At 40.3% G+C, this 27,924-nt stretch overlaps 1 protein-coding gene across 3 annotated transcripts in view; it reads left to right on the top strand.

Annotated features, from left to right (window-relative positions):
• Positions 1-27,924, top strand: part of Megf10 (multiple EGF like domains 10) — a 189,588-nt gene that overhangs the window by 92,687 nt on the left and 68,977 nt on the right. For 2 of the 3 annotated variants that reach the window (XM_029567415.1, XM_008840931.3), the window contains exon 5: positions 7,262-7,354. The exons of the other annotated variant lie outside the window; for it this stretch is intronic. In XM_029567415.1, the coding sequence (XP_029423275.1) occupies positions 7,262-7,354 (93 nt within the window). The remainder of the gene's footprint in view (positions 1-7,261; positions 7,355-27,924) is intronic. 3 annotated transcript variants of the gene reach the window in all.

Below are 27,924 nucleotides of genomic sequence, written 5' to 3'. Positions count from 1 at the left end.
TATATTCACACTTATTCAATTCTTTAATTTTTCTCAGCACTGTTAATTTTTTTAGTGCTTGGGTCTTTCACATCTTTGTGATTAGATTTATCAGTAGGTAGTTGATATTTCTGATGCTATTGTAAATGGCATTTAAGAGTTAATTTTATTGTTTATTGCTAATATAAAATATGATTAGGTTTTTATATATTGATTTTTATCTTCAAATGTGTAAAATTCTCATTATTTTTCGTAGGTTTTTTAGATTCCATTAGATTTTCTACATAAATGCATATATCTATATAGTCTACAAGTTAAAGAAGTTTTATTTCTTTTTTCTTAATAAAGATAAACTTCATTTCTGTCTCTTGTTTTACTGTACTTGCTTGTATCATACTTCAATGTAGTACTGAATAGGAAATTTAAGAGCAGATGTTTTGATCTTTTGTTCCTAATTTTAAGGGAAATCATTTGCTCTTTTTCCACCAAGTATAATGTTTTTAGTAGGTTTTCATGATTAATTCTTTATCAAGTTGAGGAATCTCCTTTCTTTTTTAGAAATATTTTATTTATTATTCTTATTTTATGTGTATGAGTGTATTGCCTGCATGTGTGTAAATGCACCCGTGTGATGCAGTGCTCACGGAGGTCAGAAAAAGGAGTCGGATTTCCCCAGAACTGGAGTTACAGGTTACCCAGGTCCTCTGCAAGAGCAGTCAGTGCTCTTAACCACTGTGTCATCTCTCCAGCCCTGAGGAATCTCCTTTCTGTTTCTAGTTTGCAGTGACTTTTTTTCTCCTCTACATCTTATGCTACATGGATGTTGAATTTTGCTAAATGCTTTGCAAGGCATCTTTTGAAGTCAGACCTTCAAGCCATTCCGCTATTGTAGATATTTTATCTAGTAAAAGATTCACCTGATAGATCTACCAAAGAACCAATGTATTAGTTAGAAATCATGTTGAGTGGAAGACACAGATAAACAAAAACATATTAGAGGTTTGAAGGTTCACGCAGATGGTTTATGGCATTTATTAATTCATAGAAAAAAATCAAAATAAAGAGTTCCCTGGTTTTCTTTATCTTTCTTTTAGAGTTGTCTGATGCAGTTTGCAAATTCAGCTATTTGCCACACCAGGTAGCAGGAAGGAAGGGGAGCTGGACGTACCAACTACGTCTTTTTGCATCAGTCTAGAAAGAAAACCAAGAAATGTAGCTGATGGCTGGTCACGTTAGTATCCCTGACAAAACCGGGATTCTGTTAATAGGAGCAAAGGGAAGATAACTGGCAAACTACCAAAGGCATGGCTGGTGATAACTTTGTATTTTCCCTTAAAAAAAAAAGAGAACCCAGCCAGAATGGAGAGAAACATCTTCAGATATGGACTTTTTTCATTATATTCAGTGCATCCAAACTCCTAGGCTCCTAGAGTTCTCTTTTCCCATGACTGATCGTTCACCCAGGTTCACTATACATAAGTACGTCTGGTGGCTGTGGGCTCAAGAAATAAGTTGTGTAACTAGGGGCATGGAATATATGTAGGTGAAGTGGGAGGCAGCTACCCCAGGCTACTCTTGTCTGAAACCTTGTTCTAAAAGTGTCTACTTCCTCATGAGATCTTCATTTCTGTCATGATATCTTCCTTGATTTCACCCCAGTTGGAATTAATTAATGTCTTCCCTCAACTCTTATAGAATTTTTATGATAACCTTTGGAGATATAATTTATATACCATACAGTTCAATACTTTAAATTATACATTCAATTGAATTTTAGTATATTTGGAGTTGTATAAGTGTCACAAGGCCAAAGTTAAAATACCTACATCATCTCAAAAACCCTGTATCGCCACACATTTACCTAACATATTCTATATACAGTTTCCTATTTGACATTTCATTAATCATTTAATATACCTGCAGTTTTTTGCTCACACTTTTGTTATTACTCTGTGTTCTGCTCCATTTATTAGGTTATTCGTTCTACATTTGAATTCCTCTGCAAACTAAGAGTTCTTAGTCCTGCATACTTTTATTTACAGCCTAGCACCATGCTTGGTAGATCAGCAAATACTAAACTGAAAGACTAAAGGATAAGAGAATTCCCTTTTACAGACAAACGTGGAAGAGCAGGATACAATGTAATACTCAGAAATATGAGAATAAAATGATTCTGATCTGTGCTGAATCTTGTAGTAGCAGTAGATTTTAGGAAGACCTTGGGTTATAGTTGGCCTTAGCGAGGCTGGAGGACTGGGGTAATGTTTACCTTGGAAGTCAACCCCATTTGCTTTCTCAGTTTTCCTTCTTTGAATCTTATGACTCCTGAACTCAGCATTGTGGTACACCTACCTTAGTAGCTGATCTAGTATACTCTTTTTTACTCCAAAGCCCTCCTCATTCCAATTAAAACGCATCATAAATTCAGTCTACTAGGAGTCAGAGACCCCTTTCTGCCTTTATTAACAACTCTGAATATTGGAGGAATTGTTCTACTTACATAATATGAAAATTTTGAGAGTTATATTCAGTAAAGGCACTGTGAACACTAATGACATTATGTTCCTCTGTAGCAACTTACAGTAAACATAATTGGAACAAGACTTGTGACATATGCTACTTATGAATAACATAAGAATAAAAGGAACTTCTGAGGAAAGGTGGATTAACTGGAAGGCTTGTTTCTATTGGGCAGTTCCTTTCTTTAAAAATTTTTTTTTATTTGTTTGGTTTTATTTGATGTGTATGAGCGTTACACCTGCATGTGTGTGTAAGTGCACCTGTGTCATGCAATGCCCATAGAGGACAGAAAAGGACATGAGATTTCCTGGAACTGGAATTACAGATGGTTGTTTGCTACCATGTGGATGCTGGGATTTGAACCAGGGTCTTCTGCAAGAACAGCTCTTAACCACTGAGCCATCTCTCCATCCCCTGGGCAGTTATTTTCAAGAGGTCCTTTGACCTTAGAACCAGTTTCCAAAGTAATTTAAAGGAATCGATCATATCGCTGCTGTCCTTACAGTGGCTGCATTGCCTTTGGAGACATACTTGGGTTATCCAGGCATCTTCGGTCTTTGCTCCATTCCTAGGTGCAAATCCAAAGGGAAATAAACGTGGCAGAAGAGAAAACACTTGATTAGCACTAATGGCACTCAGCTTTACAAATGAAAGGACTGAGGCCCATGGCATTAGTGATGGGATTTAAATGGAGTTAGGAACTGAGACTGAAACAGGAGCCTAATTAGGGAAGATCCCGGGGTCATCATGTCAGTCTTCACCTGTCCACCGCAGACAGGCTGTCCACAGCATTCATTTCAAAGACGCCACAGCCTGTTCTTCTCAGTGGAGTCTCTTGCCCAGCCATTCTTGTGGGAGAAGATGTCTTGGCTGTGCCTTGCAGCTTAGTATATCCACAGCTGAATACAGATTGTGGTTAAAGGTTCAGTCTGTATCTGGCCCCAAAGAAAGGTTACTAAGACTTCAGAATAAATATTTATGATTTCCTTTTAAAAGGTGAAAAAATAAATCATTTCAAAAGATTTTGTTTGTATTATTTTAATTTTACTTTATGTATTTAAGTGTATTGCCTGCATGCATGTAAGTGCAAGCCGTCTTGTACAATGCCCACAGAGGTCAGAAGAGGACATTGGATCCCCTGGAACTGCAGTTAGAGGAAGTTGTTAGCCCCCATGTGGGTGTTGGGAACCAAACCTGGGTCCTCTGCAAGAGCAACTGGTGCTTTAATGCTGAGCCATCTCTCCAGCCCCCAAAATAAATCATCTTTGATAGGAACTTTTTTTAGGCTTATCTTTGATGTGTGTGCATGTGTGTGTGTGTGTGTGTGTGTGTGAGTGTGTGTGTGTGTATCTGTTTGTGTATACATGCATTTGTGTTTGTGTGTATCATACATGGTCATGTGTGTATGTGTGTATGTGGGTGACTATGTACATGTACACATATGCAAAGTCAGATAGCCTCAGTGTCATTCCTCAGGAGCCACCATCCACCTTGTTTTTATGAGCCAGCTTGGCCTATTGGCCTGGGAGCTTGCTGGTTGAGCTAGTCTGGTTGGCCAGCAAGCCCCAGCATCTGCCTGTCTCAGCCTCCTCATTGCTGGGTTTATAGTCACTGCCTCTTTTTGAGTATGGGTTCTGGGGATTGAACTCTGGTCCTCATGTTTATGTGGCAAGCACTTTACTGACTGAGCTATCCCACCACCCTGGGTTATCTCAGTTGTAATTGCTTCTTCAGAAATAAGAAAAGACGTGGATAAAAAATAAAATGGCTCCTTGTTCTATGGCTGGGCCTTTATAATGATTCTTTTGAACATGTGCTTGAGATCTAAGCTGTTGAACACTTGCTAAGGTGAACTCTGCCCCCTTTCTTTTCTCCTAGTCCCTTAGGAGACTGGCTTGATATTCACGACTGATTTATACCTTTAACCTTCATGGTTTCTCATGTGGGGTTTGTTAGTCTTTCAAGCTTGGCACCTAGAGTAGGTGGCTTCTGAAGTTGACTGGGGGAAGAGGTGAGCTGGGGCGGGATCTAACTCAGCTGACTTCTCAAAGACAGACTCTACATATGCTGTGCTTCATGCTTCTGAACCCTGGTGAGCAGGGATGCCTTAGTCCACCAAGTTCTGTGGCTGCCCTGTTACTTCCCTGTTGCTCCTGACCATCTTGTGGGTACTCCTTAAGGGATACTGCTGGGCATGGAGAGTCCAGAGGTGCTGGGAAAAAAGTGTAGAGCAGAGAGACGTGGCGCTTGAATGACAGTCAAGTGCTGTGTAAAGCTTCTCCACACAGAAGTAGAGTTTCGTGTTCTTTTCCTTTGGAGTCAACATCACTGTTCCCCATCACTCAGATCACTATTTCAGGAGTCAGTGTGCAAATGTGATTGCATTAGCTCGAGTTTTAATTAAGAAAAAAGAAACCACTAGGAAACCAGATTTCCCTTCTCCTTCCTAATCAACTTTCAGATGAATTGTCGCTTTATAAAATAACCCATTCACATTTTGTTTTAGACTTTGGTGGAATGTTAGCTCAAGAAGCTTGAAAAAAAATCCAGATTTAACCATTGCCTTACAGGATTTTTCTTCTTTTCATTTGTAATAATTGACTGGACTTCCTGAAATTCTTTATATAAAACCATAAACTTTGTACTATTGAGAATCAAACATGAGAGTGATTATATAGTTATTCAACAATCTGAAAGCTTCCAAAAACAGATCTTTAATTTTTCACATAGAAATTTATCATCTTTTTTTCAGAATTAACAAAATAAGGGCAGCAAACACAATGAATTGAGATCCATGAATATGTAATTCTGATCTTAACCCTATGGAGCATATCTTAGCATGGGCATTTATTTACCCATTTTAATATGTGGTATAATGATATAGGAGCAAAGATGCCAGGCCTGAATGCTCAGCCTGTGCTGGATAGCTCCAGCTGTCAAGTTGACATATACCTAGGAAGAGGGAACCTCAGCTGGGGAATTCCCTCTATTGGATTGCTCTATAGGCATGTCTGTGAGGCATTTTCTTGATTGTTGAGTGATGTGAGAGGGCTCGGCCTACTGTGCTAAAAATTATTCTGGTGATAGCAAGTCCTAGAATTTGCCCTCATTTCATTCTATAGTCTTCTGTCTAGCAGATTCTTACCTTTCAGTGGGTCATAGCTAATTCTCTTAGTAAAGTACTGATACTTCAGTTTGGCTTTCAAGGCCTCTGTCTTCCCTGTTGTCCCCAGGACTGCACCGAACAGTGCTGCTCATTTCCACTGAGCTTTGCTTCTACCTCTGGGTTTTGGTTTCTCTTCATCTCAAGAGCCTTTCTCTTGTGTTTCTTCATGCTTAAGGTGAAGATTTTATAAGTAACCATGAGTGTGAATCTGCTGTATATTCATATTATGTTTAAATATGTACTATATTATGTACTATATGTATACTACACTTATAATTAAGAATAAAGTAGACAAAAGAATATGTAATGACATGGAAATATTGGTACCATTATATTGAGTGAAAAAACAATTTTATGAGAAAAATCACACATCAGAAAAAATATTAAAGCATCCACAAGAATGTTACTAGTGTGTGCAGGTAGCTAGAGATTAGATTCGTTTTACTTACCGACATTTTATGTGGTTGGGCAGTAAACCTGTTTTACTTTTATAATAAGCATACATTAATAATAAAATAAAATAACACTGGCTGTTCTTGCCGAAGACCCAGGTTCCAATCCCAGCACCCACACGGCACTTAACAACTGTCTGTAACTGCAGTTCCAGGGGATTGAACAGCCTCTTCTGACCTCCATGGGCATTGCACGACATGGGTGCACTTAACCTACATGCAGGCAAAATATAAAATAAAATAAAATAATAAAATAATAAAATAAAATATGTCTAAAGCTCAGGGTATTTTATCCTATCCCTAAGTCAAATTTTGGAACTCTAAGCTCTTTCAAGCAGCTCCTACAATCCCTTACATATATGTGTAGGTATTTTTAAAGAGCATGTAACCTACATGCAAGCCACGGAGGTCCAGCACAGTGTATTTTTGGCTTTCTTTTGGTCAGCCTTTGGAAATGAGTCAGAACAGTCTATCCACTCACATTTGCAGTGATGCATTCTTACTTCTGGGGGAGGGAGGCACACCTAAGTCACTAATGAAAAGGCCTTCAGCTTCAGGACTTCCCAAAGACCTAGGTGACAGTTTGCAAATTCTCTTCAAGAGGAAGAGGGTGTGCCACTCTGCTGTGTCAAAGTCATGAATGTGTTCACCAAGAAACGTGACCATCATTTCTGGTGACTATATCACGTACAGAGAATGGCCTCTTCATCTGGTGAATTTATTGTATATGGAGAACAGCCGCATGGTCTGCCCTGTCAATGTGGAGTCCTGATATCTTGCTTTGTGGTTTGTTTCTCCACATACACTTTTCCCAACATGAAGGGAATATATTTGGGACACTGATATGTTTTTAAAGAGTGGATTAGACAATTTTCCTTGAAATTGCTTCTCTAATTTAGCATGAAGTAGAATTAAACAGCAGAAATGGAGGAATGGATTTGGAGGTACTGAAATAAGGAGGAATTGTTTGTTATACAGCAGGCTCCAAGAGGGCCGAGGAACGGACTGAGGAAAATTATGAAGCATGCATGTTGTTTTTAAGTGATACCCGAGCCTCGGATGTGCAGCAGCTGTGTTACTGGCTTTTTTTTTTTTTTTTTCTTGTGCCAACTTTCCTTGTTTGATTGATTTTTCTCTCTGACAGCTCACTGTGCTGATAAATGTGTCCATGGTCGCTGCATTGCTCCAAACACCTGTCAGTGTGAGCCTGGCTGGGGTGGCACCAACTGCTCCAGTGGTAAGTTTCCACCTGCTGTTGTCTGTCTTTGGTGTTGTTGCTGTAGGGCCCCTTGTCTGGATTAGTCTGAGCCATGATTTCCCTCTTTATCCCAAGTAGAGGGGAGTGTGGATTCCAACTTCAACTCATTCATGCCGTTTCTCTTAAATCTGTACATGTATTACATAGAACACCTTTGTTAACTGAGCATAAAAAAAGCACTTGAGAAGGAGTATTAGGTAACCTGATACCCATACTCTGTTGAGGATCAGCCTAGGAACCAGAATTCAAATTTCTTACCAAAGGAAGGCGATTGTGCTAAAATAGCTATTGTAGTCTAATTTCTGTTTAACTTGATTTATCTAAGATACTTTTTTGATGGTTAAAAAATGACACATTAGGTTTTAGGAACACTTTATTAATTTTTTGGGAATTTCATACAATGTATTTTGACTGTATTCACTTCCATTTTCCCCTAACTCCTCCCATACCCACTCCACCTTCCTGGCCCTCCCCTTAGCTTCATGCTCTCTTTGACTCCTGCTGATTTTAATTCAGAAACAACACTGTGTGACGTTAACATAGTCATTGCCTCTGAATTCTGAAGGGAATCATGAGTATTTCTTCAGATAACTTTGGGGAGAGACGTTCCCAATGAAAAATTCATGGACATTTTGGTGTTTGTTCAATGGAATCACAACATAGTATATAATTTGTCTTCATTACGCCAGAATTATAATGCTAAAATGGTGACATTTTGGACTGTAAGCAGGCTACACCTCAGACCCCATCTTCACCATCACAAAGTTTAAATGCCGGAATGCCCGGGAACACAGTTGCTTTCATCAACTTCGCAGTTCAAATTTCATATTTGCATTCACTTCCGGTGCCTTTTTCCTTTATGTCCTTAAAAATGTGAGAGGAAACAGAAGTGCAATACTATACTCTAATGAGCAAAGCGTTAAGTTCATACAAGAGCGATAACCATTTTCTAAAACTAGCAGCTTCCTGTGATAGCCCGAAGAATCCTCATTGCTATCAAATCATTGCTGAGACTTTTCTGAAGGAATTTTAAGTTGCCCCATAAACTTTTTCTTTCTTTATTAAAAATTTTATTTATTTTTATTTTGTATGTATGAGTGTTTTGCCTGCATGTATGTAAGTACACTATGTGTACACGGTGCTTGTGGACAACAGAAGAGGGTGTCGAGTCCCCTGGAACTGGAATTACAGATGGTTGCTAGCTGCCATGTGGGTGCTAGGAATCGAACCTGGGTCCTCTGCAACAGAAGCCAGTGCTCTTAACATCTGAGCCATCTCGCCAACCCATGGAAGATTTCCTTTTTAAAAAATTGTTTATTTAATAACTACATAATTAGAAGAAGCATTTCATTACAACAGCATTGACATATTCAATAACTATTTCAAGAGCAAAGATGCATCTCTTTCAAAATTGGCTGTAAATTTTTATATTCACAGTTGAATTAATACAGTTATACAATATTGTACTCAGTATAAACCCTATAAGACATAAAATTGAATGAGGTTTTAACCTTTATAAAAAGATCTCCATTTCATTTTAAAATACACTGTTTCATACAGAAAAACTCATTTTTAATGTAACTAACACTTGCATGTTTGCACAAGCATCTCTAATCTCTATGTATCTGATTATTATTAGTCACAGTTGGTTACTTTCTGAGATCCTTGGCACCTGAGCATAGATATAAAGTCATCAGGTAGATTTCAACAATAATGTTTTTCACATCTACTAATTAACATGAAGCAAATTTTTATGCTTCTTCCTCAAATATAACTCATTTAAAATAGATTTTTGTGTGTATTTCATATAGAACATCCCAAACAATCTTATTCATCTATATACCCACATCCCAAATGGCATCCTCCCATAGCCACTCCCTCCCCCCACTGGAGCCCATATACTGTCATCCTTGTTACTGTACACGGTGTTGTCAGTGCCCCCAACTGTTCCCCAGTGCTTGTCCATCCACTGAATCTAATCAGCCTGTCTAGAGTTCCTTATTTCAGGAAGATCAGCTTTTCCTAATCTAGGAGCAATCAGTTGCCAATATTCCTTTAGATATGATTGGGGTCTGCTGTTCATTTTCCCAATTCTATGCTAGGTTACTGTCTGGGAGTCTTGGGCCACCCTGGCCAACAACTCAAAGGAAGGTATCCCCTGTCTGGCATTGTTTCTTGTTATGTAGCCTTTAACTATACATATGGACTCTTAAAGAATTATATTGATCCCTTTAATCTTTAAAAGGTTATACTTTCCTTTTGGGTGTTTAAGACCATACAGTTGGCCCAGATAAACTAATTTATTTTTACTCTTAAGGTCGTTTGAGGATCTGTTCCTCAGGGGTCACATGGGCTTGGGAGGAGCCCCTGGCTCCTTTCTTTTACCAGTTCCATCTATGTGAAGTTAAGCCAAAGGTTCTGCTTGATTGTGGCTGGCTTCACATGGAAGCATGGAGGAAATGTTTCCTCTGTGTTGACCATCCTCTTTGTAGACTGGACACTGGTTCAAGTCCATCTGGTGGGGTCTCCATGGCCTCCTTGATCAAGAGGACAGGTGTCTCACCATAGTTACAGGACATTTTGAGAGATGCTCCATAGTCCCCTGGAACTTAGTCAACCTAGGAGCAAAAACCGTCCTTTATGTCCCTCTGACTAAATTAGTATAGGCCTCAAAGTATGGCTGTTATACATCCAAGAAGGTTAGTTCCACCAGTGTGGGAATTTTAATTACCATGTGCTATGTAGATTAAAGCTTGGGCAAAGACCAAAGGTTCTCAGATAAGCCTTGACTAGACATATATTATGTTCCTTGAGCTAGTTGTATATATAATTTGTCAGTAGGTTATTGGATTAATATGGTTCCCTCTGTTTTTTTTTTTAGACTAACTAGGCATTATTTACAGATAACCTTTTTTTAAAAAAAATATTTGTTTAGTTTGGAACTAGGAGATTCTTCTTCTTTTATTTTTTATTTTTTTATTTGAGGGGAATAGTTTTCTGGTCTTGTGATCTCTTGGCTGTCCCTGAGGCCACACCTCTAGGAGAAACCTTTGTGCTGTCTGTGCATAGAACATCGGTATGGAAGAGCCTTTATTGTAGTATTGACAGGGAGTGTGTGTGTGTGTGTGTGTGTCTGTGTCTGTGTGTGTGTCTGTGTGTGCATGCTCATGTGAGTGTGTGAGCATGTGAGTGTGTGAGGATGTATATGTGTGTATGTATGTGGGTGTAAGTGTATGAGGGTGTATGTGTGTATATGTATATGTGAGTGTGTGTGAATGTATGTGGTTATATGTATGTGTGTGCTTGTGTGAGTATATGTGTGTATATGTGTGTGTGTGTGAGAGAGAGAGAGAAAGAGTGTGTGAGGATTTATATATGTGTGTATGTACTTGTGTGAGTATATGTGTGAGTGTGTGTGCACATGTGTGTGTGTCTGCTCCTGCCAGGCATCGCAATGCTAGTAGGCAACTGTGTTGTAGGGTGTTGTCTGGATTCTGCTGGAGAGCAGGGAAAATGGGCACTCTGTTCACATTCCATTGAGACAGAATGTTTGGGATGTGGAATTTGGCATGTGTCCATTTTTCTGGCCGACTGACCTCAAATACGATATTGCTTTCATTAACTTTTTCAGCTTAAAAACCAGTTGTGCCTGGATATTTTGAAGAAAAATAACATTATTGTAAAGTAGTGAGAAAGGGAAAAGTGGCTGTGTTCTTCGTCTGAAAACCTGAGGTTTGTCACTCACTCCTGGGGAGAAGGCTATGGAAGGGTTTCAGTTGTGTTCAGGCTTGCCACCTGAAAACCACAGCCTGCTCAGGCTGAGCTCCGGGACTGAAGAGCATTTGTGCAGATCACAAAAGCCTACAAGGACTCAGGCTCCCTGGAGCTGATTTGTACATTACAGAAAGTAAACTGTTGCTCTACATTAGGATTCACGGAGTTTAATAAAGACTCAAAAACTTTGAAAACATCCATGCTGTTAATACTGGAATATGGTAACTGGTTAACTTTTGGTTTATTCTCTACAATTCACGTTTGGGTTTTGTAGTGAATAGAAGTATAAATAAACATGAGCAGAGGTCTGAAGTCTTTAAAGATGTTCTGAGAAGAATGTTCCTGACACCTTTTAAAAGCACAGCATAAGGGGGCTGGAGAGATGGCTCAGCGATTAAGAGCGCATACTGCTCCTGCAGAGGACTCCAGTTCAGTTCTCAGCACCCACATATTCCAGCACTTTACGACTTCCTGTAATCCCCAGTTCAGAGGATCTGACACCTTCTTCTGGCCCCAACAGGTAGACAACCACACATTATGCACATATCCACACACAGACAAACATAAGCACATACAATTAAAAATAAATCTTTTTGAAAACACACGATAAAATGCTGTTCCAATCTGAACTACATGGGAGGCCAAATCTCCTACCTGGGTTTCATTTCAGAAGTTTGTTTGTTTAGTCTGGGCCAGGTAATTCTTGAAACAGAATGCTCTAGTATTATGCTATGTGGTAGAATTATAAACACCCTAATTTTCAGGGATTCCATTTCTCTGCCCTTCACTCCAGTTATTGCTATGCTTGAAATTTGATGTTGTAGTTTAGATTTATACTATAGTTTCTTGGACAATTAGACTGACTTTTTGTGTCAGTTAAGGTCCAATTAGAAGGCAGAACCCATCGTAATTATTTTTACTAAACCTATCACTTTGGAACAATTTTAGAGTTACGGAAAAGCTGTAAAGTTAACCCAGAGAATCCCCCATACAAACTCCTTTATATTTATTTTAAAATATTTTTAAATAATTTATTTCTATTTTATGAGTATGAGTGTTTTGCCTGAATGTATGTAAGTATACCTATGAGGTGCAATGTCCACAGTCAGAAGAGAGCATTGGCTCCTTTGGAACTGGAATTACTGACGGTTGTTAGCTGCCATGTAGATGCTGGGAACAGAACCCAGGTCCTCTGCAAGAACAGCCAGTGCTCTTAACCACTAAGCATCTCTCCAGCCCCAACAAGCTCCTTTATTGTTAACCTCTCAAATGACAGTACATTTGGTAAAACTGGGTAATTGGCCTTAGTACATTGGTATTAAGTAAATTCCATATGTTATTTGTCAGTCTCTTATTCTCCCAATATTTTAGGAAGACTGAAATACACTACATACATAGCTGTGTATAATATTTGTTGATTTAGTATTCTCTTTCTGGTCCAGATTCCCAGGACACCACACTGGGTTTTTTGTTGTCCTGTCTCCTCAGGCTCCTCTGCCTGTACAAATTTCTCAGTCTTTCCTTGTTTTTGTAGAAAACAAGTAGCCAGACTCACATAGAATGCCCTGAAAATCTCTGTCCCTGGAATTTTCATCCTAATTAGACTACAGAGTTGGTGTGCCCTTCTTATCACACCTTGTTAAGAATTCACACGACATCATGGGTGATATCATCACCTGATTGACTGTCATCATTTGTATAAAACAGGACTTTCCAGGTTTCCTTACATTGCTATGTGGAGGTGTCTCTAAGTCTAGCCTCCCCTCAGTGGTCAAGGGTAGGCATTAAGATCTGAGGGAGATCTCTGAATAGGGAGTATCAACCCATGTAATTTGAAATCATTCTGTAAAAAGATTTCTTTCTTGGGGCTGGAGAGATGGATCAGTGGTTAAGAGCACTGGCTGCTCTTGCAGAGGACCAGGGTTTGATTCCCAGGACCCACATGGCAGCTCACAGTTGCCCATAACTCCAGTTCCAGAGGAATTTGATGCCCTCTATTGACCTCCATGGGCATTGCATGACATGGGTGTACTTACATACAGGCAGGCAATACAATCATACACATAAAATAAAATAATAGTAACATTTTTGAAAGATTTATTTCTTGTTCCCTAGTTACTCTGAAATTTATATCAATTTAGACTTATATACTTAAGGTTATGACAAAATTACATTATTTTGGTGCTAATGTTGTAATACATTTGACCATGGTTTCTTTGTGACATGGCCAATCTTTAGACTTTTGAGCACTTGGGGCCTACAGAAATGGCTCAGTGGTTAAGAGCACTGACTGCTCTTGCAGAGGACCTGGGTTCAAAGCCCAGGTTGGTAGTTAACAACCATTCCAGGGGATCTGAAGCCCACTTCTGTCCTCTGCAAGCATTGGACAATACAGGTACACTTACATAGATGCAGGTATAACACTCATACACATAAAAAAATACATTTTTAAAATTTAAATTTTTGATCACTCATTTAGTCTCCGACACTGTAAAACACTCTAAGCACAACTTGCATTGTTCCTGCCTTTGTCCTTGAATGGGACAAAGAATCCATGGTTCCTTTCAGTGGAGAATGATAGTTAGAAACTAAGATTTGAGTGCTAGGTGTGCTTACTGCTCATGAGCTATATAGTAAGTTGAAAGGAGAAAGTTTAATTAAAAGGTAAAGAGAATTATTCACTACAACAGGGGGTTAGAATGTTGAGGGCTTGGCTAGTTATAGACAGGTTGAACTATGAAGAATATAGAAATAGGGGCTGGAGAGATGACTCAGTGGTTAAATTGCACTTGCAGAGGACAGGAGTTCAATTCCCAGCACCCACATGGTGGCCAACAACTGTCTGTAACTCCAGTTCTAGGGGATCTGGCACCCTCTTCTGGCCTCTGTGGGCATTGCACATGTGTGTTGTACTTACATGCAGGCAAAACACTTATACACATAAAAATTAAAATAGAGAAAGAAAGAATATAGAAGCAGCAGGTATAAGGAACAGCTACTACTGCTAGGATTGAGATAGACTGTCCAAAGAAGAAGTTTCAGAGGGATGTAGTCCAGACCTTGTTGGAGAGGCATAGCCACAGGAAGGCAGTGGTGGTACTGTTCTAACAGAACCTGGTAGAAATTCGAGCTATAGACCACTCTAGAAACGTCTTTATAGAGCAGTGTGTCACCAGAAACAGTCTGTCACAAAAAGGGGGGAAAGCTGTTGACTAATCGCCATTGCCAGGCAGCGTCCTGCAGACTCTGGATGCTGGGGAAACGGTGATGCGAGCTTGGTGCTGCTGAAGCCCCTGGGATGCTGGAAGAGCTGCAGGTTCTGGAGAAGCAGCAAGCAGGCCAGAGCCAGACTCCTTCCTTCTTCAATGTCTCGCCAGCGCCCTCTACTGAAAATGCCCAACATTCAGCCCAGAGTGCAAAGGAGAAATATTTAAAGGGCTCACACAAATTTTTGTGAAAGTCAGTAAAGGGTCCATTTAAACCTAGAGGGTAATTACATTGATCTTTGTTTCAGCCCACCCGTTTTGTTACTCAGCCCTGGTGGTCACTCTTTTTCACACATTTGAATTCCTATACATCAACAAAACAATTCTGTATTTCCTCCTAATTTGACGTAGCCACTTATTTTGCAAATGAAACTGTTCATATTTTCTTCCCCAAATAAGGAGATAGAAATTCTTTTTTTACAATTATTTTTATGTATGTATTTAGTTATTTAATGTGTATGAGTGTTTGCCTGCATGTATGTATGTGTACCATGTGTGCAATGCTCATGGAGGCCAGAAAAGGGCATTGGATCCCCTGGAACTGGAGTTATGGATGGCTGTTAGCCCTCACATGGGTGCTCTGGATCAAATCTGGGTCCTCTGCAAGAGCAGCCAGTGCTCTTAACCATTGAGCTGTGTCTTCAACCCAAGGAGATGCTGATTCTGGTTGCTGCATCCTTTGCTAGTTATGCTACCCCTTTTCAGATTTGGTTACAGTTCTGCTGAATGCTTCCTAAACACTAAAGATAACTTTCAGCAATAGTATATAAAATAAAAATGGAAAATAAAAGTGTAGCTTAAAAATAAACACACACAGATATGGATACAGCAAGAGTGCAGAAAAATGTTAAAAGACGCTATAACTGGCCAGAGGCCATAATTATGTTGTCTGTGGCTCCTTCTTCCTCTCCACATTCCACATTTCCACTGTTCTCACCCAGAACCTCAGCTGTGTGAAGTGCTTCACCCGGCAGAATGGCACAAACCCCCTTCCTGAAAGGTTTGATTTCCCATTTGTCTAGACAGTTTGGCTGCTGCCATTTTCTATTAATTTTGCCATTGGGCATGGATGCATTGAAGGGCGCACCACGGGGTACTGGGCTTCTGGACAGGGAGACTGTCCTTCTGGTTCCCCTATGCCTAGCAGCAACCCAGTTTCCCTTTGGTTATCAGGATCAAATGACAAAAATAAATATTACACACAGTGCTTTTTTTTTTTTCTCCTAAAAGACACAGGAAACTAAGAGATTGACAAACATTTTCAAATATGTGCTTTTCACAGCTTCACTTCAGGTAAAAAATTACTTGTTTATTTACTTATTTATTTTTATGCATATGAGTATTTGATTTGCACGTATGTACATGCACCTGTGTCGTGAAATGCCTGCAGAGGCCAGAAGAAGGTGTTGGATCCCCTGGAACTGGAGCTACCGTGTGAGTGTTGGGAACTGAACCGGGTCCTCTGCAAGAGCAGCCAGTGCTCTTAAATGTTGAACCATCTCTCCAGTCCATTGCGTCAGATTTGATAGGAATGCTTGCTTGTCAATGAGGGCAGGCTTCTGCCTCTGAGATGCAGTCAGTGTGTCCCATTCACAATGCACTCTTTATAAAAAAACAGAAAACAGGAATCAGAGAACTGTGCAAAGTTTGTTTCTTCATAAGGAAATCATGATTTATTTCAGTGCACTCAGACATATTGCTTCCTTTTTAAATTTTATTAAAATTATTTTTGAAAACACAGATTTCACTTTTACTGGCATCCTAATGTGTACCCCCCACCTATATATGTGAACAGCACCAATCTATTTTACCTGCCTCCCCTTTCCCTCTCCTCTTTCCTTCCACCGTCAATCTATCTGTTCGAGCACCAAACCTCTGTTCCTCTGTCCCTCTCACTAGTGATAAACAGCTCCTGGAGGGCAGGGCCCGCGTGTTGCTAATTTGTTTAGTCTCCATTGTGCCTGGCATGTGAATAAAGTACAGAAACTGTTCCACTTAATTAGACCGAATGAATTGTGTGATTCTGAGAAGGTCATTCATGTGCTCGTTTTGTAGACTCTTATTGAATGATTACAGTGTGCCAAGCATTGTATTGGTGCTGAGGATAAAGGAAAAAGTGATGGATGGTGAGTGATCTCACAGACATCAGGCTTGGGAGAAAGGTGGACAGAAAGTGTGAGGAGGTGAGTGGTCCCAGTCAGACAGCAGACTGAGGAAAGGTGAATGGAGTCGTGTCAGGTAGCGAGGTTTCTGAGTGGACAAGGGCAAGAAGAGCTTAAATGTCACACAGTGGACAAATAACAGATTACCACAGGGTGGGGGAACGTGAAAAGAAGACGAATAGTCTACACAGACTAGTATTTGAGAAGCCTGGAGAAGGGGCAAAGAAATAAAGTGAACATAAGGCCAAGGAATGGTTTTTCTTGCTTTCTCAGAATTTGAGGACTCAGTTGAGAGAGGAGATCATTTAGCTGGGGGAAGATAACTGCATGGCAGTCAGGAGATGGGATGGGACCCTGGCACTGAGGGAGATATGAGAAGTGCTGCCTGTTCCCCAACCGAGCAAGGAAGGACAGCATGGCTGGAGCAGGTGCAGATAGGTTTTGGGGTTCTAGTAGACAACTGGGAGGGCTTGAGGGAGTTTGTATTTCATGCTCTCCTTCCCCCACTCTCTTTTCCTCTTCTTCCCTCCCCTTCCATGCTCTGGTAAACTGACAGGTGGAGTTACTGTGTTGCTACTGCAGGGGAAACACATTACTAATGATGATGGTAGCAATTGTTCACCTTCGTTGAGCACTTGGTGCTCACCAAGCATCATCAGAGAGCAGGAATGAACTCATTTAATGCTCGCAATGTCCGAGACAGTCAGGTAAAGAAACGGGAGCATACCAAAATGGACTTGCCTGCATTTTGTATCTGGTAAATGATGAAGGTGGATTCACATCTCACTCAGAGACAGTACCTTTAACCAACTGTTTTCCCAAGCTGGAGATGAGGTTAGTGAAAGTGACCAAAGTCAGCAACTCCAAGAGGATTAGGAAAGGATGCTGAGTAGATTCTACAAGGAAAACATTAGGGAAAAAGTCCTCATAGAGACAGTAGAGATGATGAATTTTTATTGGCCCCAATTTGGGCTTTCCATATTTGTAACATTGAAGATGATGCCCTCAATTATACCCTGAATCTATTTCAAGCTGGCGATTCTATGTATGATTTACTTTAATGAATATGCTTATGCAGTTCCTGAGATCTTTCTTTCCTATGAGTTGTAGCAGCACGTTTATTTCCTTATTTATAATTTCCTAAATATCTGTAGGTAAATTTACTTCTTTGGCCTCAGGGAACAATTGAGAGTCAGGGTATAAACGAGCCAGCAGCCAGCAAGCAGTGTAAAAATACCTGTCCTTCAGGCTCTTTATTTTTTGAGATTAGTACAGATAAAACAAAACTGGAAATTAATTTTGGTCTAAAAAAACCCATGATGGGGCTTTGTTTGGTCACTAAGAACTTTTCTGGTACTTGTAAGTGGTGAAAATGTGCCTCGGAGGAAAAGCTGGCTCCAGTGTTTTCAAGTACAAAGTAAGGAACACTCACAACCTTTGGGTTAGGCAGGCATGCATGGCCTGCAGGGTATCGCAATGGGGGAATCCAACTGAAAGATACTACAAGCCAGAAACTGTAAGGCACACAAAGCTGCCATGTCCCCTAGCAGAGTCTGTTATAGATCGATTTCCCAGACACAACAGTGGGATCGATGTTGTCTGAGGAGAGGAGGTCCTGGGAGCCCAGTCCCTGCTGCCAGCGGTTAACATGCCTATCAACACTGTCAGAATTACTTTAGAAATCAGTTTGATGGAACAGCAAGAATACAACGAGATCATTGGGTTCACTGATGAGGGAGTCAGGCACTGATGACAGGTGGGACGAGAAGAATGTTCCATCAGAGCTGCACAAGGCAGCTCACTGATGGATTGACCAAGTTGCACACAGAAAGTGCTGACTTTGCCTTTCTAATGCAGCTACTGCCTGGACCAAGATCTCATGCTCTAACTCCTCCAACCCCACCTCAAAGGATTGCTCACATCTTTTCTGCAATGTTTTATTGTGTTATTTCCTTGATGTTTAAACCAAGTATAATGGTATCTACTTCATACTCTTGTGAAGATTAAATGATGAAATCCCTCCACAGTCCTTAGCACCGAGTGCAAAGCTTTCATGATCATCGTAGCTTCCGCTGCGTTTTCACATATAGCTTTATGACAGTTCACAGTGGACAGCCCTTTCTGATGCCTCATCTTATTCTGCAGACCCTGCTTTTCTTTAGAGTCTCCTGTCCAGTGGCTTCCAGGAGGTTCCCCACACAGAAGCCCTGGGGAAGTGTCTTTATTGCTAGTTTTATTTTGATTTAGTATTGTTTTGCATTATCTCCAGCCTCTAATAGTGGGAATCGATAGCAGGTCAGTGCATGTCTGGTTCATACTATTTGGGGCACAGTAAACATACTTTAGATGCTTCTATTACTTGTGCTAGCAGAGTTTGTGTGTAGTGGCTGGAAAGAGGGCGTCACTGTCCTGCTGTTTATCTCTGCTCCATATGATTTATTGATTCTTAAAAATTTAGTGTAATTTCCATTTACCAGTCAATCTGTTGGCTTAACTCCGAAATTGAACAAGGTGTTACCTCAGTTTACCGTATCTGCTGCCGCCATCTAAGTCACCATCCTCTCTCAGGGGTGACTGCAGTAGTGTCCTTGACTTCCCGGATTCCCCCTCAGGCCTCTTAAGAGTCAACTCTTAGGGCTGCTACCCTTCCTCAAACTCTGTGCTTCTCTGTTTAGTTTGAATAAACTTCATAATCCACCAAGTCTGTGAGAACTGCCCTAGTATCCCAACTTCTCCCAGTCTACGCCTGGCAGGGCCTCACACTACTCGGTGTCTGCCTTCTCGTTCCAGAAGACACTGGTTGCATTTCTGCCTTTGCATTTGCTATTTCCTCTGTCTGGAGTACTTCTGCCTGGAGCCTTTCAGGATTTCCCTCCATAGTCAGAGAGCGTCCCCTGTTACTATCACATTTCCTTTCCAAGTTTTAAAAATGGCATTCTGTGAAAATATTTGGCTTGTTGGCTTCTTTGCTTTTGTTTGGTTGTCTTCCTATCTAGGATGTAAACGCCATAAAAACACAGATTTAGAGGGAAAAAAACATAGGTTTTTCTCTGTTTTACTCACTATTTTGTTTAGCTATGGTTTAATGCCTAGCATCATTTGGGCATGCCGACTGTTTAGTAAATATTTGTAGATGGAGGGAATGAAGGTATCAGTGTGCGAGGAGCAGTAAAGGATAGAAACGTGAAACAGGAGACATGAGTAACACTCTGCATCCTTCAAGGTGTTCTCCATTTAGTAGAGAGCTGAAGGCTGTAAACAAATAGGCAAAGTATCTGCAGGAGTCAAGGAGGAAGTGGCCAAAGGCCTGCCACAGATAGGGCATGAGTTGGAGTCTTTTATTTTGCTGACGTAGGTGACTCAAGCTCTGTGGCTTCAGGATTCACTGTGGCTGTGTAGAGTGTAGATAACATCATCCTTGGCAGAGGTTTCCTTGCCTGTAAACTGGCCTCTGCAACAAAGCTGTAGAAGCCAGGCAACATATAGCAGATGTGGTTTCTGTGTCCTGAGACAACGTGGATCTGAGAGCGAGAAGACGGCATCTTCATTAAGGGTTAGCATCAAGGATGTTAGTGGTGTGAAGGTGTGTCTTCTGAACTGATGGCTCTGTGTCTAAGAAAACAGCAAGTCAGCCTTTACGTCGGCCCAGTAATTTTCCCACCTAGACTTTTGCATATTCTTTCTTATAGTGAGAATTTTAGAATTTAGCTGTTAATGTATAGCCAAATGGAGTTTGAATAGCAAGAAATTAGGCCAAGAAATTCACACTACAAATTATTCCACAGCACATAGCAATGAGTAGAATTTCATTAACCTTTTTAGACTCTCCTTTTATCAAATAAATAGCAGGGAATAACAGTCCAGTTTTTTTTTAAATGTTCAGATCAGGAGCAGAATATTAGATTATAAGTCTTTATAATTTCTTTCATTTAAGCAGATAAGAACCATTTTCTGACTTCAGTAACATGCTTCCTGCCTGCTCTGCTTTGAGTGAAGTGGTGATGTTGTTGAAGATCTTGTGGGGTCCCTTGCTACCTCTTCCTTATGCTAACTCTGGTAGATCCACATATGTTTTGCCTTGGAGGACTATGTTATAATTTGACTAAATTGAAGTGTTCTGGATTATTCTACAATCTAGTAGCTTTCATGACTATAATTAGTATCTTGTCAAAAAATTATTTTAAATACTTGAAATTTTTCTGAGAGCAAACTTTAAAAAATAATCACTTCTTTTTTTCCTGATGAAAAAAATCTTTTAATTCATAGAAAGCCTAGTTGATTTCAGAGTTTGGATATTTGTGACTATGGCCTGGAATAGATTAATCAAACTTAAGAAATGTAATGTAAAAGTAGAAAGTCACAGAATTGTAATTTTCTTATTTTTGGAAATGAAAAGATACCTCAGAAGTTAAGAGCATTGGCTGTTCTTGCAGAGGACCTGGGTTCAAATCCCAGCATGCACAGCTTACAACCGTCCTTAAGTTCTAGGAGATCCAAGGCCTCTTCTGACCTCCATGGGCATTGCATGGCATGGGTGCACTTATATACATACAGGTAATACATTTATACATATAAAGAAAAAATAACAAAAAAATTAAAATATTTTCTTACTTATAAAAATTTACTTACAGTCTTTATAATGGTTAGAAGAACATAGTTCTTGGCCAATAAGCTAATAGTTTTATCTTAAAATCCTATAAAAACTGGATGGTTTTACCATTCATTATTGTTGCATAAACCTAATGAAAGTTTATATTTAAAATTTTTTTATTTATTTATATTTTATGTGTATAAGTATTATACTTGCATATATCTAAGTGTGCCTATGTCATGCGGTGCACAAGGAGGTCTGAAGAAAGTGATGGATCCCTTGGAACTGGAGTTATGGACAATTATTAGGTGCCATGTGGGTGCTGGGAATTGAGCCCAGGTCCTCTATAAGAACAGTCAGTGCTCTTAACTGCTGAGCCATCTCTCCAGCCCTGAAAGTTTATATTTTAATGGGATTATAGCTTCTCCAGCTGTCAGAAAATGTTTTTCAAGAAAAACATATTAAAATTTTCAGATCATTCAGTTAATATGGAGGGGTCTGGGCCTAGTTTTCTTGCTGTGGGATTTTAGACAAATCATTTAAGGCCTCTTCTCTTTACCATTAAGTGTCCAAAATAAAGATAGTGTTTGCACAATGGTGGGCCTAGATATTTCTCCTTCAATCTCATCTCAAGTCTTGCCTCCTCAGTGGAGGCGTCTCTCCCCCTCGTCTCTCCTCCTCAGTTCTTCTCCTCCTCTCCCCAAGGAGGCAATGAAAAGGCTGTGATGGAAGTAGATCCCCTCTCCTTTTCAGAAGCCTCTCCTCTTACATACAGTCTTACATAAGAATGTATAAGCCTACCCTGACGTTATGAAATCATGGTCGAACATTCTTACTCACTGTGGTCCAGCCTCTTTTAACACATAACAAACCCTGGCTATAGTTTTTGTCTTAGAGGCGAGCAGCAAGTACTCAATAAGTAGAACTTGGGAGCCACAGAAGATACTTAACAACATTTAATGAAAGAGTACATGAGCAAAAAGCTACATGACAAGACTTCATAAAGCAAGTTATCCTGCAGTGGCTCGTATGGCTGTTATTATTCTTTCAACGTCAGGGAATACATGTAATCCCCCCAATCCTTACTTAATCCCTGTACTTCTATCCTTGAGATTTCCCTGTACTGTGAATACAGTCATCAGTATGCTCTCACACAGACACCAACATTTGTTAGATACATTAACATATAAACATTTCCTGCCTTCTTTCTGGTTCATAATTTGAGATAAGCCTACCCTAAAGTTATGCAATCATGGTCGAACATTTAAGAAACATTTTGAAGAGGAATAAAGGTTCTCTCTTAGCCAGCAAAAAAAATTAATCTGAGCAGCTCTGGTGGCTGTCCACAGTGATGGCTGGCACTCTGTCAGCTCTCAGAGTTTTTTGACATGTGAAGGACATGGGGTTTTAATGCTTTCAAGGGATCTGGAGAATACATTTTATTGTTCTTCTTCATGGACAGAGACACTTTACAAAGTTGTTTTATTTTTAAAGCTGCTTGATGTTTTGAATGAGGATCTTTTCTTCTCCTTTAACAAAGGGACTGACATACCACAGTCTCGTTAGCCCAAAGCACTGGGAATGAAATCACAGGGAGATAAAAGCCTGGGAGGGGAGGAGGCTTAAGAAGAAAGGGTGTGTGTTTCAGGAAGAGCCTTGTTTTTCTATCCTTTGAGGCAGCAGAAAATTATTTTGGCCTCTTTTAAGATGCTATTGCTGTATAGTGATATTTTCTTGAAGGCAACCTATTTGAACTATTGCCTAATATGTTGGAATATAAGGGGCATAATTTCTTCCCTATTAACTTCTCTTTTGGTCGTAGGTTTTCTTAATTTAAATGCAATAGAGCATCTTCAGCCAAACCTCATGTTAAAATATTTTTCAGGTCTCTGTGCTGATCTTGTGCCCTAATAGATACTTGACATTTATGTTAAGAGCTCTTACTGCCTTTGCTTCAGACTGCAAGCCTGATGCAGTTAGTTATAGATCATCAGCTCACATCTTTCACCACAGTGAGCTCAAGAGCTAAGATTTGGTGTTATCCCTTATAAGTATGTGGTATAAGGGTGTCTTCAAAGCTGTAGATCCCATACAATCCCACAGTTATTCTTAGATTCCAGAGGTGTTAAACTAAGATTTTTCTTTTTTAATGCTGATCTGGGGCTCAGGAGATAGGTTGGTTGGTAAATCATTTACCTTGTGAGCATGAGGAATTGAATTTGATCCCCACGATCCATTTAAAAAAACAAAAACAAGCACGGTGGTGTTTGTAAATCCCAGTGCTGGGGAGGTGCTGATAGGCAGATCTTTGGGCTCACTAACAAGCTAGCCCAGTCTACCAAGTAAGTTCCAGGCCAATAGAGACTCTGTCTAAAAAATTATTTAAAAAGTAGATGGTATCTGAGGAATGATATCCAAAATTGACCTCTGGCTTTCATACACATGTACATGAACACCCATATGTGCATACATGCTGTCCCACTAAATTTTCTTACCTTTTTGGGAGGCTCTGCGTGCCCTCATAAGGCCCCAATGCTCACAGACTAACATAAGACATTTTTAGTTTGGGTTTTGCGTGGTTTTTTATGGTAGGGAGGGAGGGGATGATTTACAAAGAAACCTCACTCTTGCCCACGCCCTATGGGCTCTGGGTCTCACCCCAGACCTGTAATAGCCTCATCACCTTTCCACGCCTGCAGGACACCCGCCCAGTTTCTGTTCCAATCTTGCCTTGCCTCAGGCTAACACTCCCCGGTAACTCTCGGCAGTGGGCCCCTGCCCCGGCTGGCTTACACTTTTTGGAGGAATAAGTTACACACACACACACACACACACACACACACACACACACACACACACACACACACACACACTGACCTGGTCAGTTCACTTAGGGCTGCTAGCTGTACCACAAGCAGGCAGAACTGGACTCTGCTGCTGTGTAACTCGGAACCAGCTTCCTGAGAGGACCTCAGAGTTCCTAATGTGTTTCAAAGTTGCTCCTGCAGTCTTAGTCAGCAAACCGTAGGCATGGAAAAATAGGCTAAATCAACTCAGAGGGATTGTTTGGTGCTTACTAATTTGACAAGATTATCCAGATTTTATTTATGCTACTCTATTTCTTTATGCTGGGATGGGACTTACTATGAAATACGTTTGTTTTTTCTTTTTTACATTTGTGGGCCCCAAGTATAAGTCTCTACTGCTGGACATTATTAGGGTTTCAAACAGCAGCAGCTTCGCCCGTTCCCCAACAGGGACCTATGGACTTTTGAACCCTGAAAAAGGGAACCGAGCTGATAAGCACCTTGGCCTTTGAAGTCAAGGGAAACAGACTCTGCTAAGAAGCAGCCTGCCTTTCCTCTGATCTCCAAAGACAAGATAAGCAGATTCTACCTGTTAACCAGAGATTTTAGGAGCTGTTTAGCACAGCAGCTTTTCCCTTATCTTAAGAGGATGAAAAAGTAAACACTTCCAGACCTAGATCCTGGCTGGCAGATGGAACGGAGCCAGGTTTACAAGCCCTGCTTTTCCTGCTTCCCCCTGCTTGATTTTTCCCCAAAACTGCCCCCCGACCGCACCCTGAAGCCCCCGTATATAAGCCCCAGCTCACAGCCTGTGGGCTGACATTTTTCCTTTCCCCGAAATGAATGTGTCCTGTGTGAAATAAAGCTCTACCCCGCTGAGAGTTTTATCTGTGTCTCGGTGCCTCAGCCTCCATTGGCTCGCTCTCCGCCAAAATTTTTACCTATCAGATGTACAACCATCAAGTGGGAAATTTCTAAACCTAGGATTTTTGTTTGTTTTTAAATATTTTGCCAGTTTTATACATGTATATAATGAATTTTAGTCATTTTTACCTCCCATTACCCTGTCTTATCCTTCCCCATTTGATGCTGAAACAAGTACCCTTCCCACTTTTATGTCTTCTTTCTGTGTGTGACCATTGAGATTAATTAGAATTGCTTGTAGGAGTGTGGGTGGGAGGTTATTTACTGGAGTGTGGGCCTATCAGTGACTATACTGCTCTGGACAATTCACCTCCCCAGCAACCATGAACTGCCTCATGGCGGGGGACACCTCATGGGTCCTCCCCCATCTATAATGAAATGTTGACAGGCCCAATCCTGTGCAGGTCTTGTGCTGGACACGGCTGCAGTGAGTTCATGATTGCAAAAGCCATGTAATGTCTAGGAGAACATCTTTTTGCTGCACACACATCTTCCTTTCCTTTGTCTCTTCTATTATTTCTACCCCCTATACTGTGATGTTCCCTGAGCCTTGGAGCGGGTGATGTCGATGTTCCATTTAGAGCCAGGCACTCCACTGGCACTTATTCTTGGCACTTTGACCAGCTGTGGGTCTCTGCATTAACTGCTACCTACTGCAATAAAATGCTTCTCTGATGAAGCTGAGAACAGCACTAATCTATGGATCTAAACCCTAGTTTTTCGAACACGGCTTGACAACATGACCATTTAGCAAAACAACAGTAGTAGGTTCTGCCTTTGGGCCTATGATCTCCCCAGACATAGACATGGACATGGCTGTCTACTATGTTTATAATAGCAGATTTGAGTTCCTTCTATGGATGGGTAAACCCTGTTTTTGGTTAAGAATTATTAATGAGCTAAAAGGCAGTGCTGACTTTCCTTGTAGGCTTGAACATATTTTGGGTTTACCTTTAAGAGTTATTGGGTACTTTTATTTGTAAAATTTACATTATAAGACTCCAGTTGTCCTTTTTGACATGAATGATTTTTGCAAGGCAAACAAACAATGCCAACCAATGTTGGGCATGCTATTCTAGCTTCATGGACAGCTGGAGGATGCTGTCCCAGGGTATTCCCCTTCCTGGGATGGAGTGCTTCAGTGAGTACACCATGGACTACACCTGCTGCTACTACTAAATCTAGGCTGTGTTACTCATAACAGGAAGTACCTTTTGTGTCATTGCTATGATCTGCTGTCCTCATTCTGTGAAAAGAAAATTAGACACAACAAAATTTGAAGACTAGCCCAAGGTCCTATATGTTGAAGTAGACACAGTCCAGCCAGGGCCCCAGGTTTGTCTAATGTAAAATGTGTATGCCTTTTCCATGCCCAGCTAGTGATTGAATAATTTTGTAATAGCGTGAACTTGATGGTAAACATCGCCTAAGGACAAAATGATTTCATCCTTTCCTCTCTGCCCGCAGCTGGAGGAGTCCTTGAATGAGACAATGATTGATGTGCCCTTCTTCCTCCTCAGAACACTTCTCAATTCACCATTTCTGTTTTCTCTGATGGAGCTCTTTCCATTGTCTTTTGTCCACATGAAGACAAGAGATTTACGATACTGTCTCCGTTTGTTCGTTCCACGGCTTTTCCTAATGCCTGCTTTTTGTCAATACACGAGAGACTCTGGACATGGTGGGATAACTCCTAACAAAGCTATTCTGATGAAATTGAAAGCCTCAGAACTGTCATTTTAGGAAAAAAGCAAGTGTTGTTTCTCAGATAACCAGCTATGAGACTTTCGTTCTAGAATTTTCCACTTTGAAAACTACCAGAAGTTGCTAATCTACCCTGATGCTGGCTTCACAATAGATGAATGCTACTTGTTTAGGATGGTGTGAGGGAGGACTGCAGCTTTAGAAGCATTATTGGAAAGGTTGATTTGAACTCTTGAGCTGAGCTCTTGCTTGCAGCTCGGTGCTGAGTGTCTTCAGGCAAATTACCAACTGAGTACATTTCCATGTTACACATGGAAATGCTAGAATAATTATACCTACCTCACTGAGTTAATAAGGTTTAAATAAAATATCTTCATAATGGCCCCAATAATGCCTGGTCCCTGTCAAGAACTCAACGTGTCTTAGAAACCTACCCCTTATCTGTATACCATCCTTTCTATCTCTTGTACATGAAAATTGAGTTGACAGTTTGAGGTAGGTTAGGAGAAAAGAATGGATCTAGAAATTTTATAATCATTTCATGGATTTCTCCGTAAAAGTTGTAGCCCTTTACATTCACAATCACTTTCATTCATTTCCTGAGTATGTTTTGAGTGCTAGCCATGTGTGAGACGCTACATGGACCTAGTTTTCAGGTCTGTTTGCTCCTCAAGCTAATAACTTCAATACTATTTTCTTTTCTCTTTGATTTTAAAAGTAGTTAGTGTTAATTAAATTGGTGAGCAAAATAACGGGTTTCATCATGACACTTTCATATGTATGTAATCGTACCTTGCTCTTGTTACCCCCAATATCTTCCTCCATCTCTCATCCCGTCCTCTAGTTGATCTTCCTCCTCCCCATGAAGAGTCTCTTCTATTTTCACGTCTCACACATCAATACTCTTTTCTCAATGAGTTTTCTAGCTTCTTGTTTGCATAAAATTATTATCAAGAAGCTTTCAAAGTTGACCATGTCCTGCATTTTACTTTTCCTTTGAGAAATGTTCCCTGTTCTCATTGCTCAGGCAGTTTCCTTTTCTCAATGCTCCTAAATATTGAGTTATTGGTTAACTCCAAAGAATTCCTTAGGACAAGGTTGTTTTCTGATCAACCATGATGGATCATATTGGGTAAAACAAAATCATGGAGTGTTCTGCCCACTTAAAAAATATGATTTCTGTATTATACTTGCAGAATGGACTCATGAAAGGTACTTGTTAGCTTTGTGTAGCAATCTAGCTAGGCTGATGCCACCTTGCAGTATTTTTATGTTTTCAGACATACTTACCTGAATGTTCTAACCCTTGGTATACTAAATT

Source organism: Nannospalax galili, unplaced genomic scaffold (assembly GCF_000622305.1).
Source record: "Nannospalax galili isolate Female #2095 unplaced genomic scaffold, S.galili_v1.0 scaffold490, whole genome shotgun sequence".
NCBI classification, from domain to species: Eukaryota; Metazoa; Chordata; class Mammalia; order Rodentia; family Spalacidae; genus Nannospalax; species Nannospalax galili.
The sequence above is the reverse complement of the archived record's forward strand: the minus strand, read 5'-3'. Positions and strand labels throughout refer to the sequence as shown.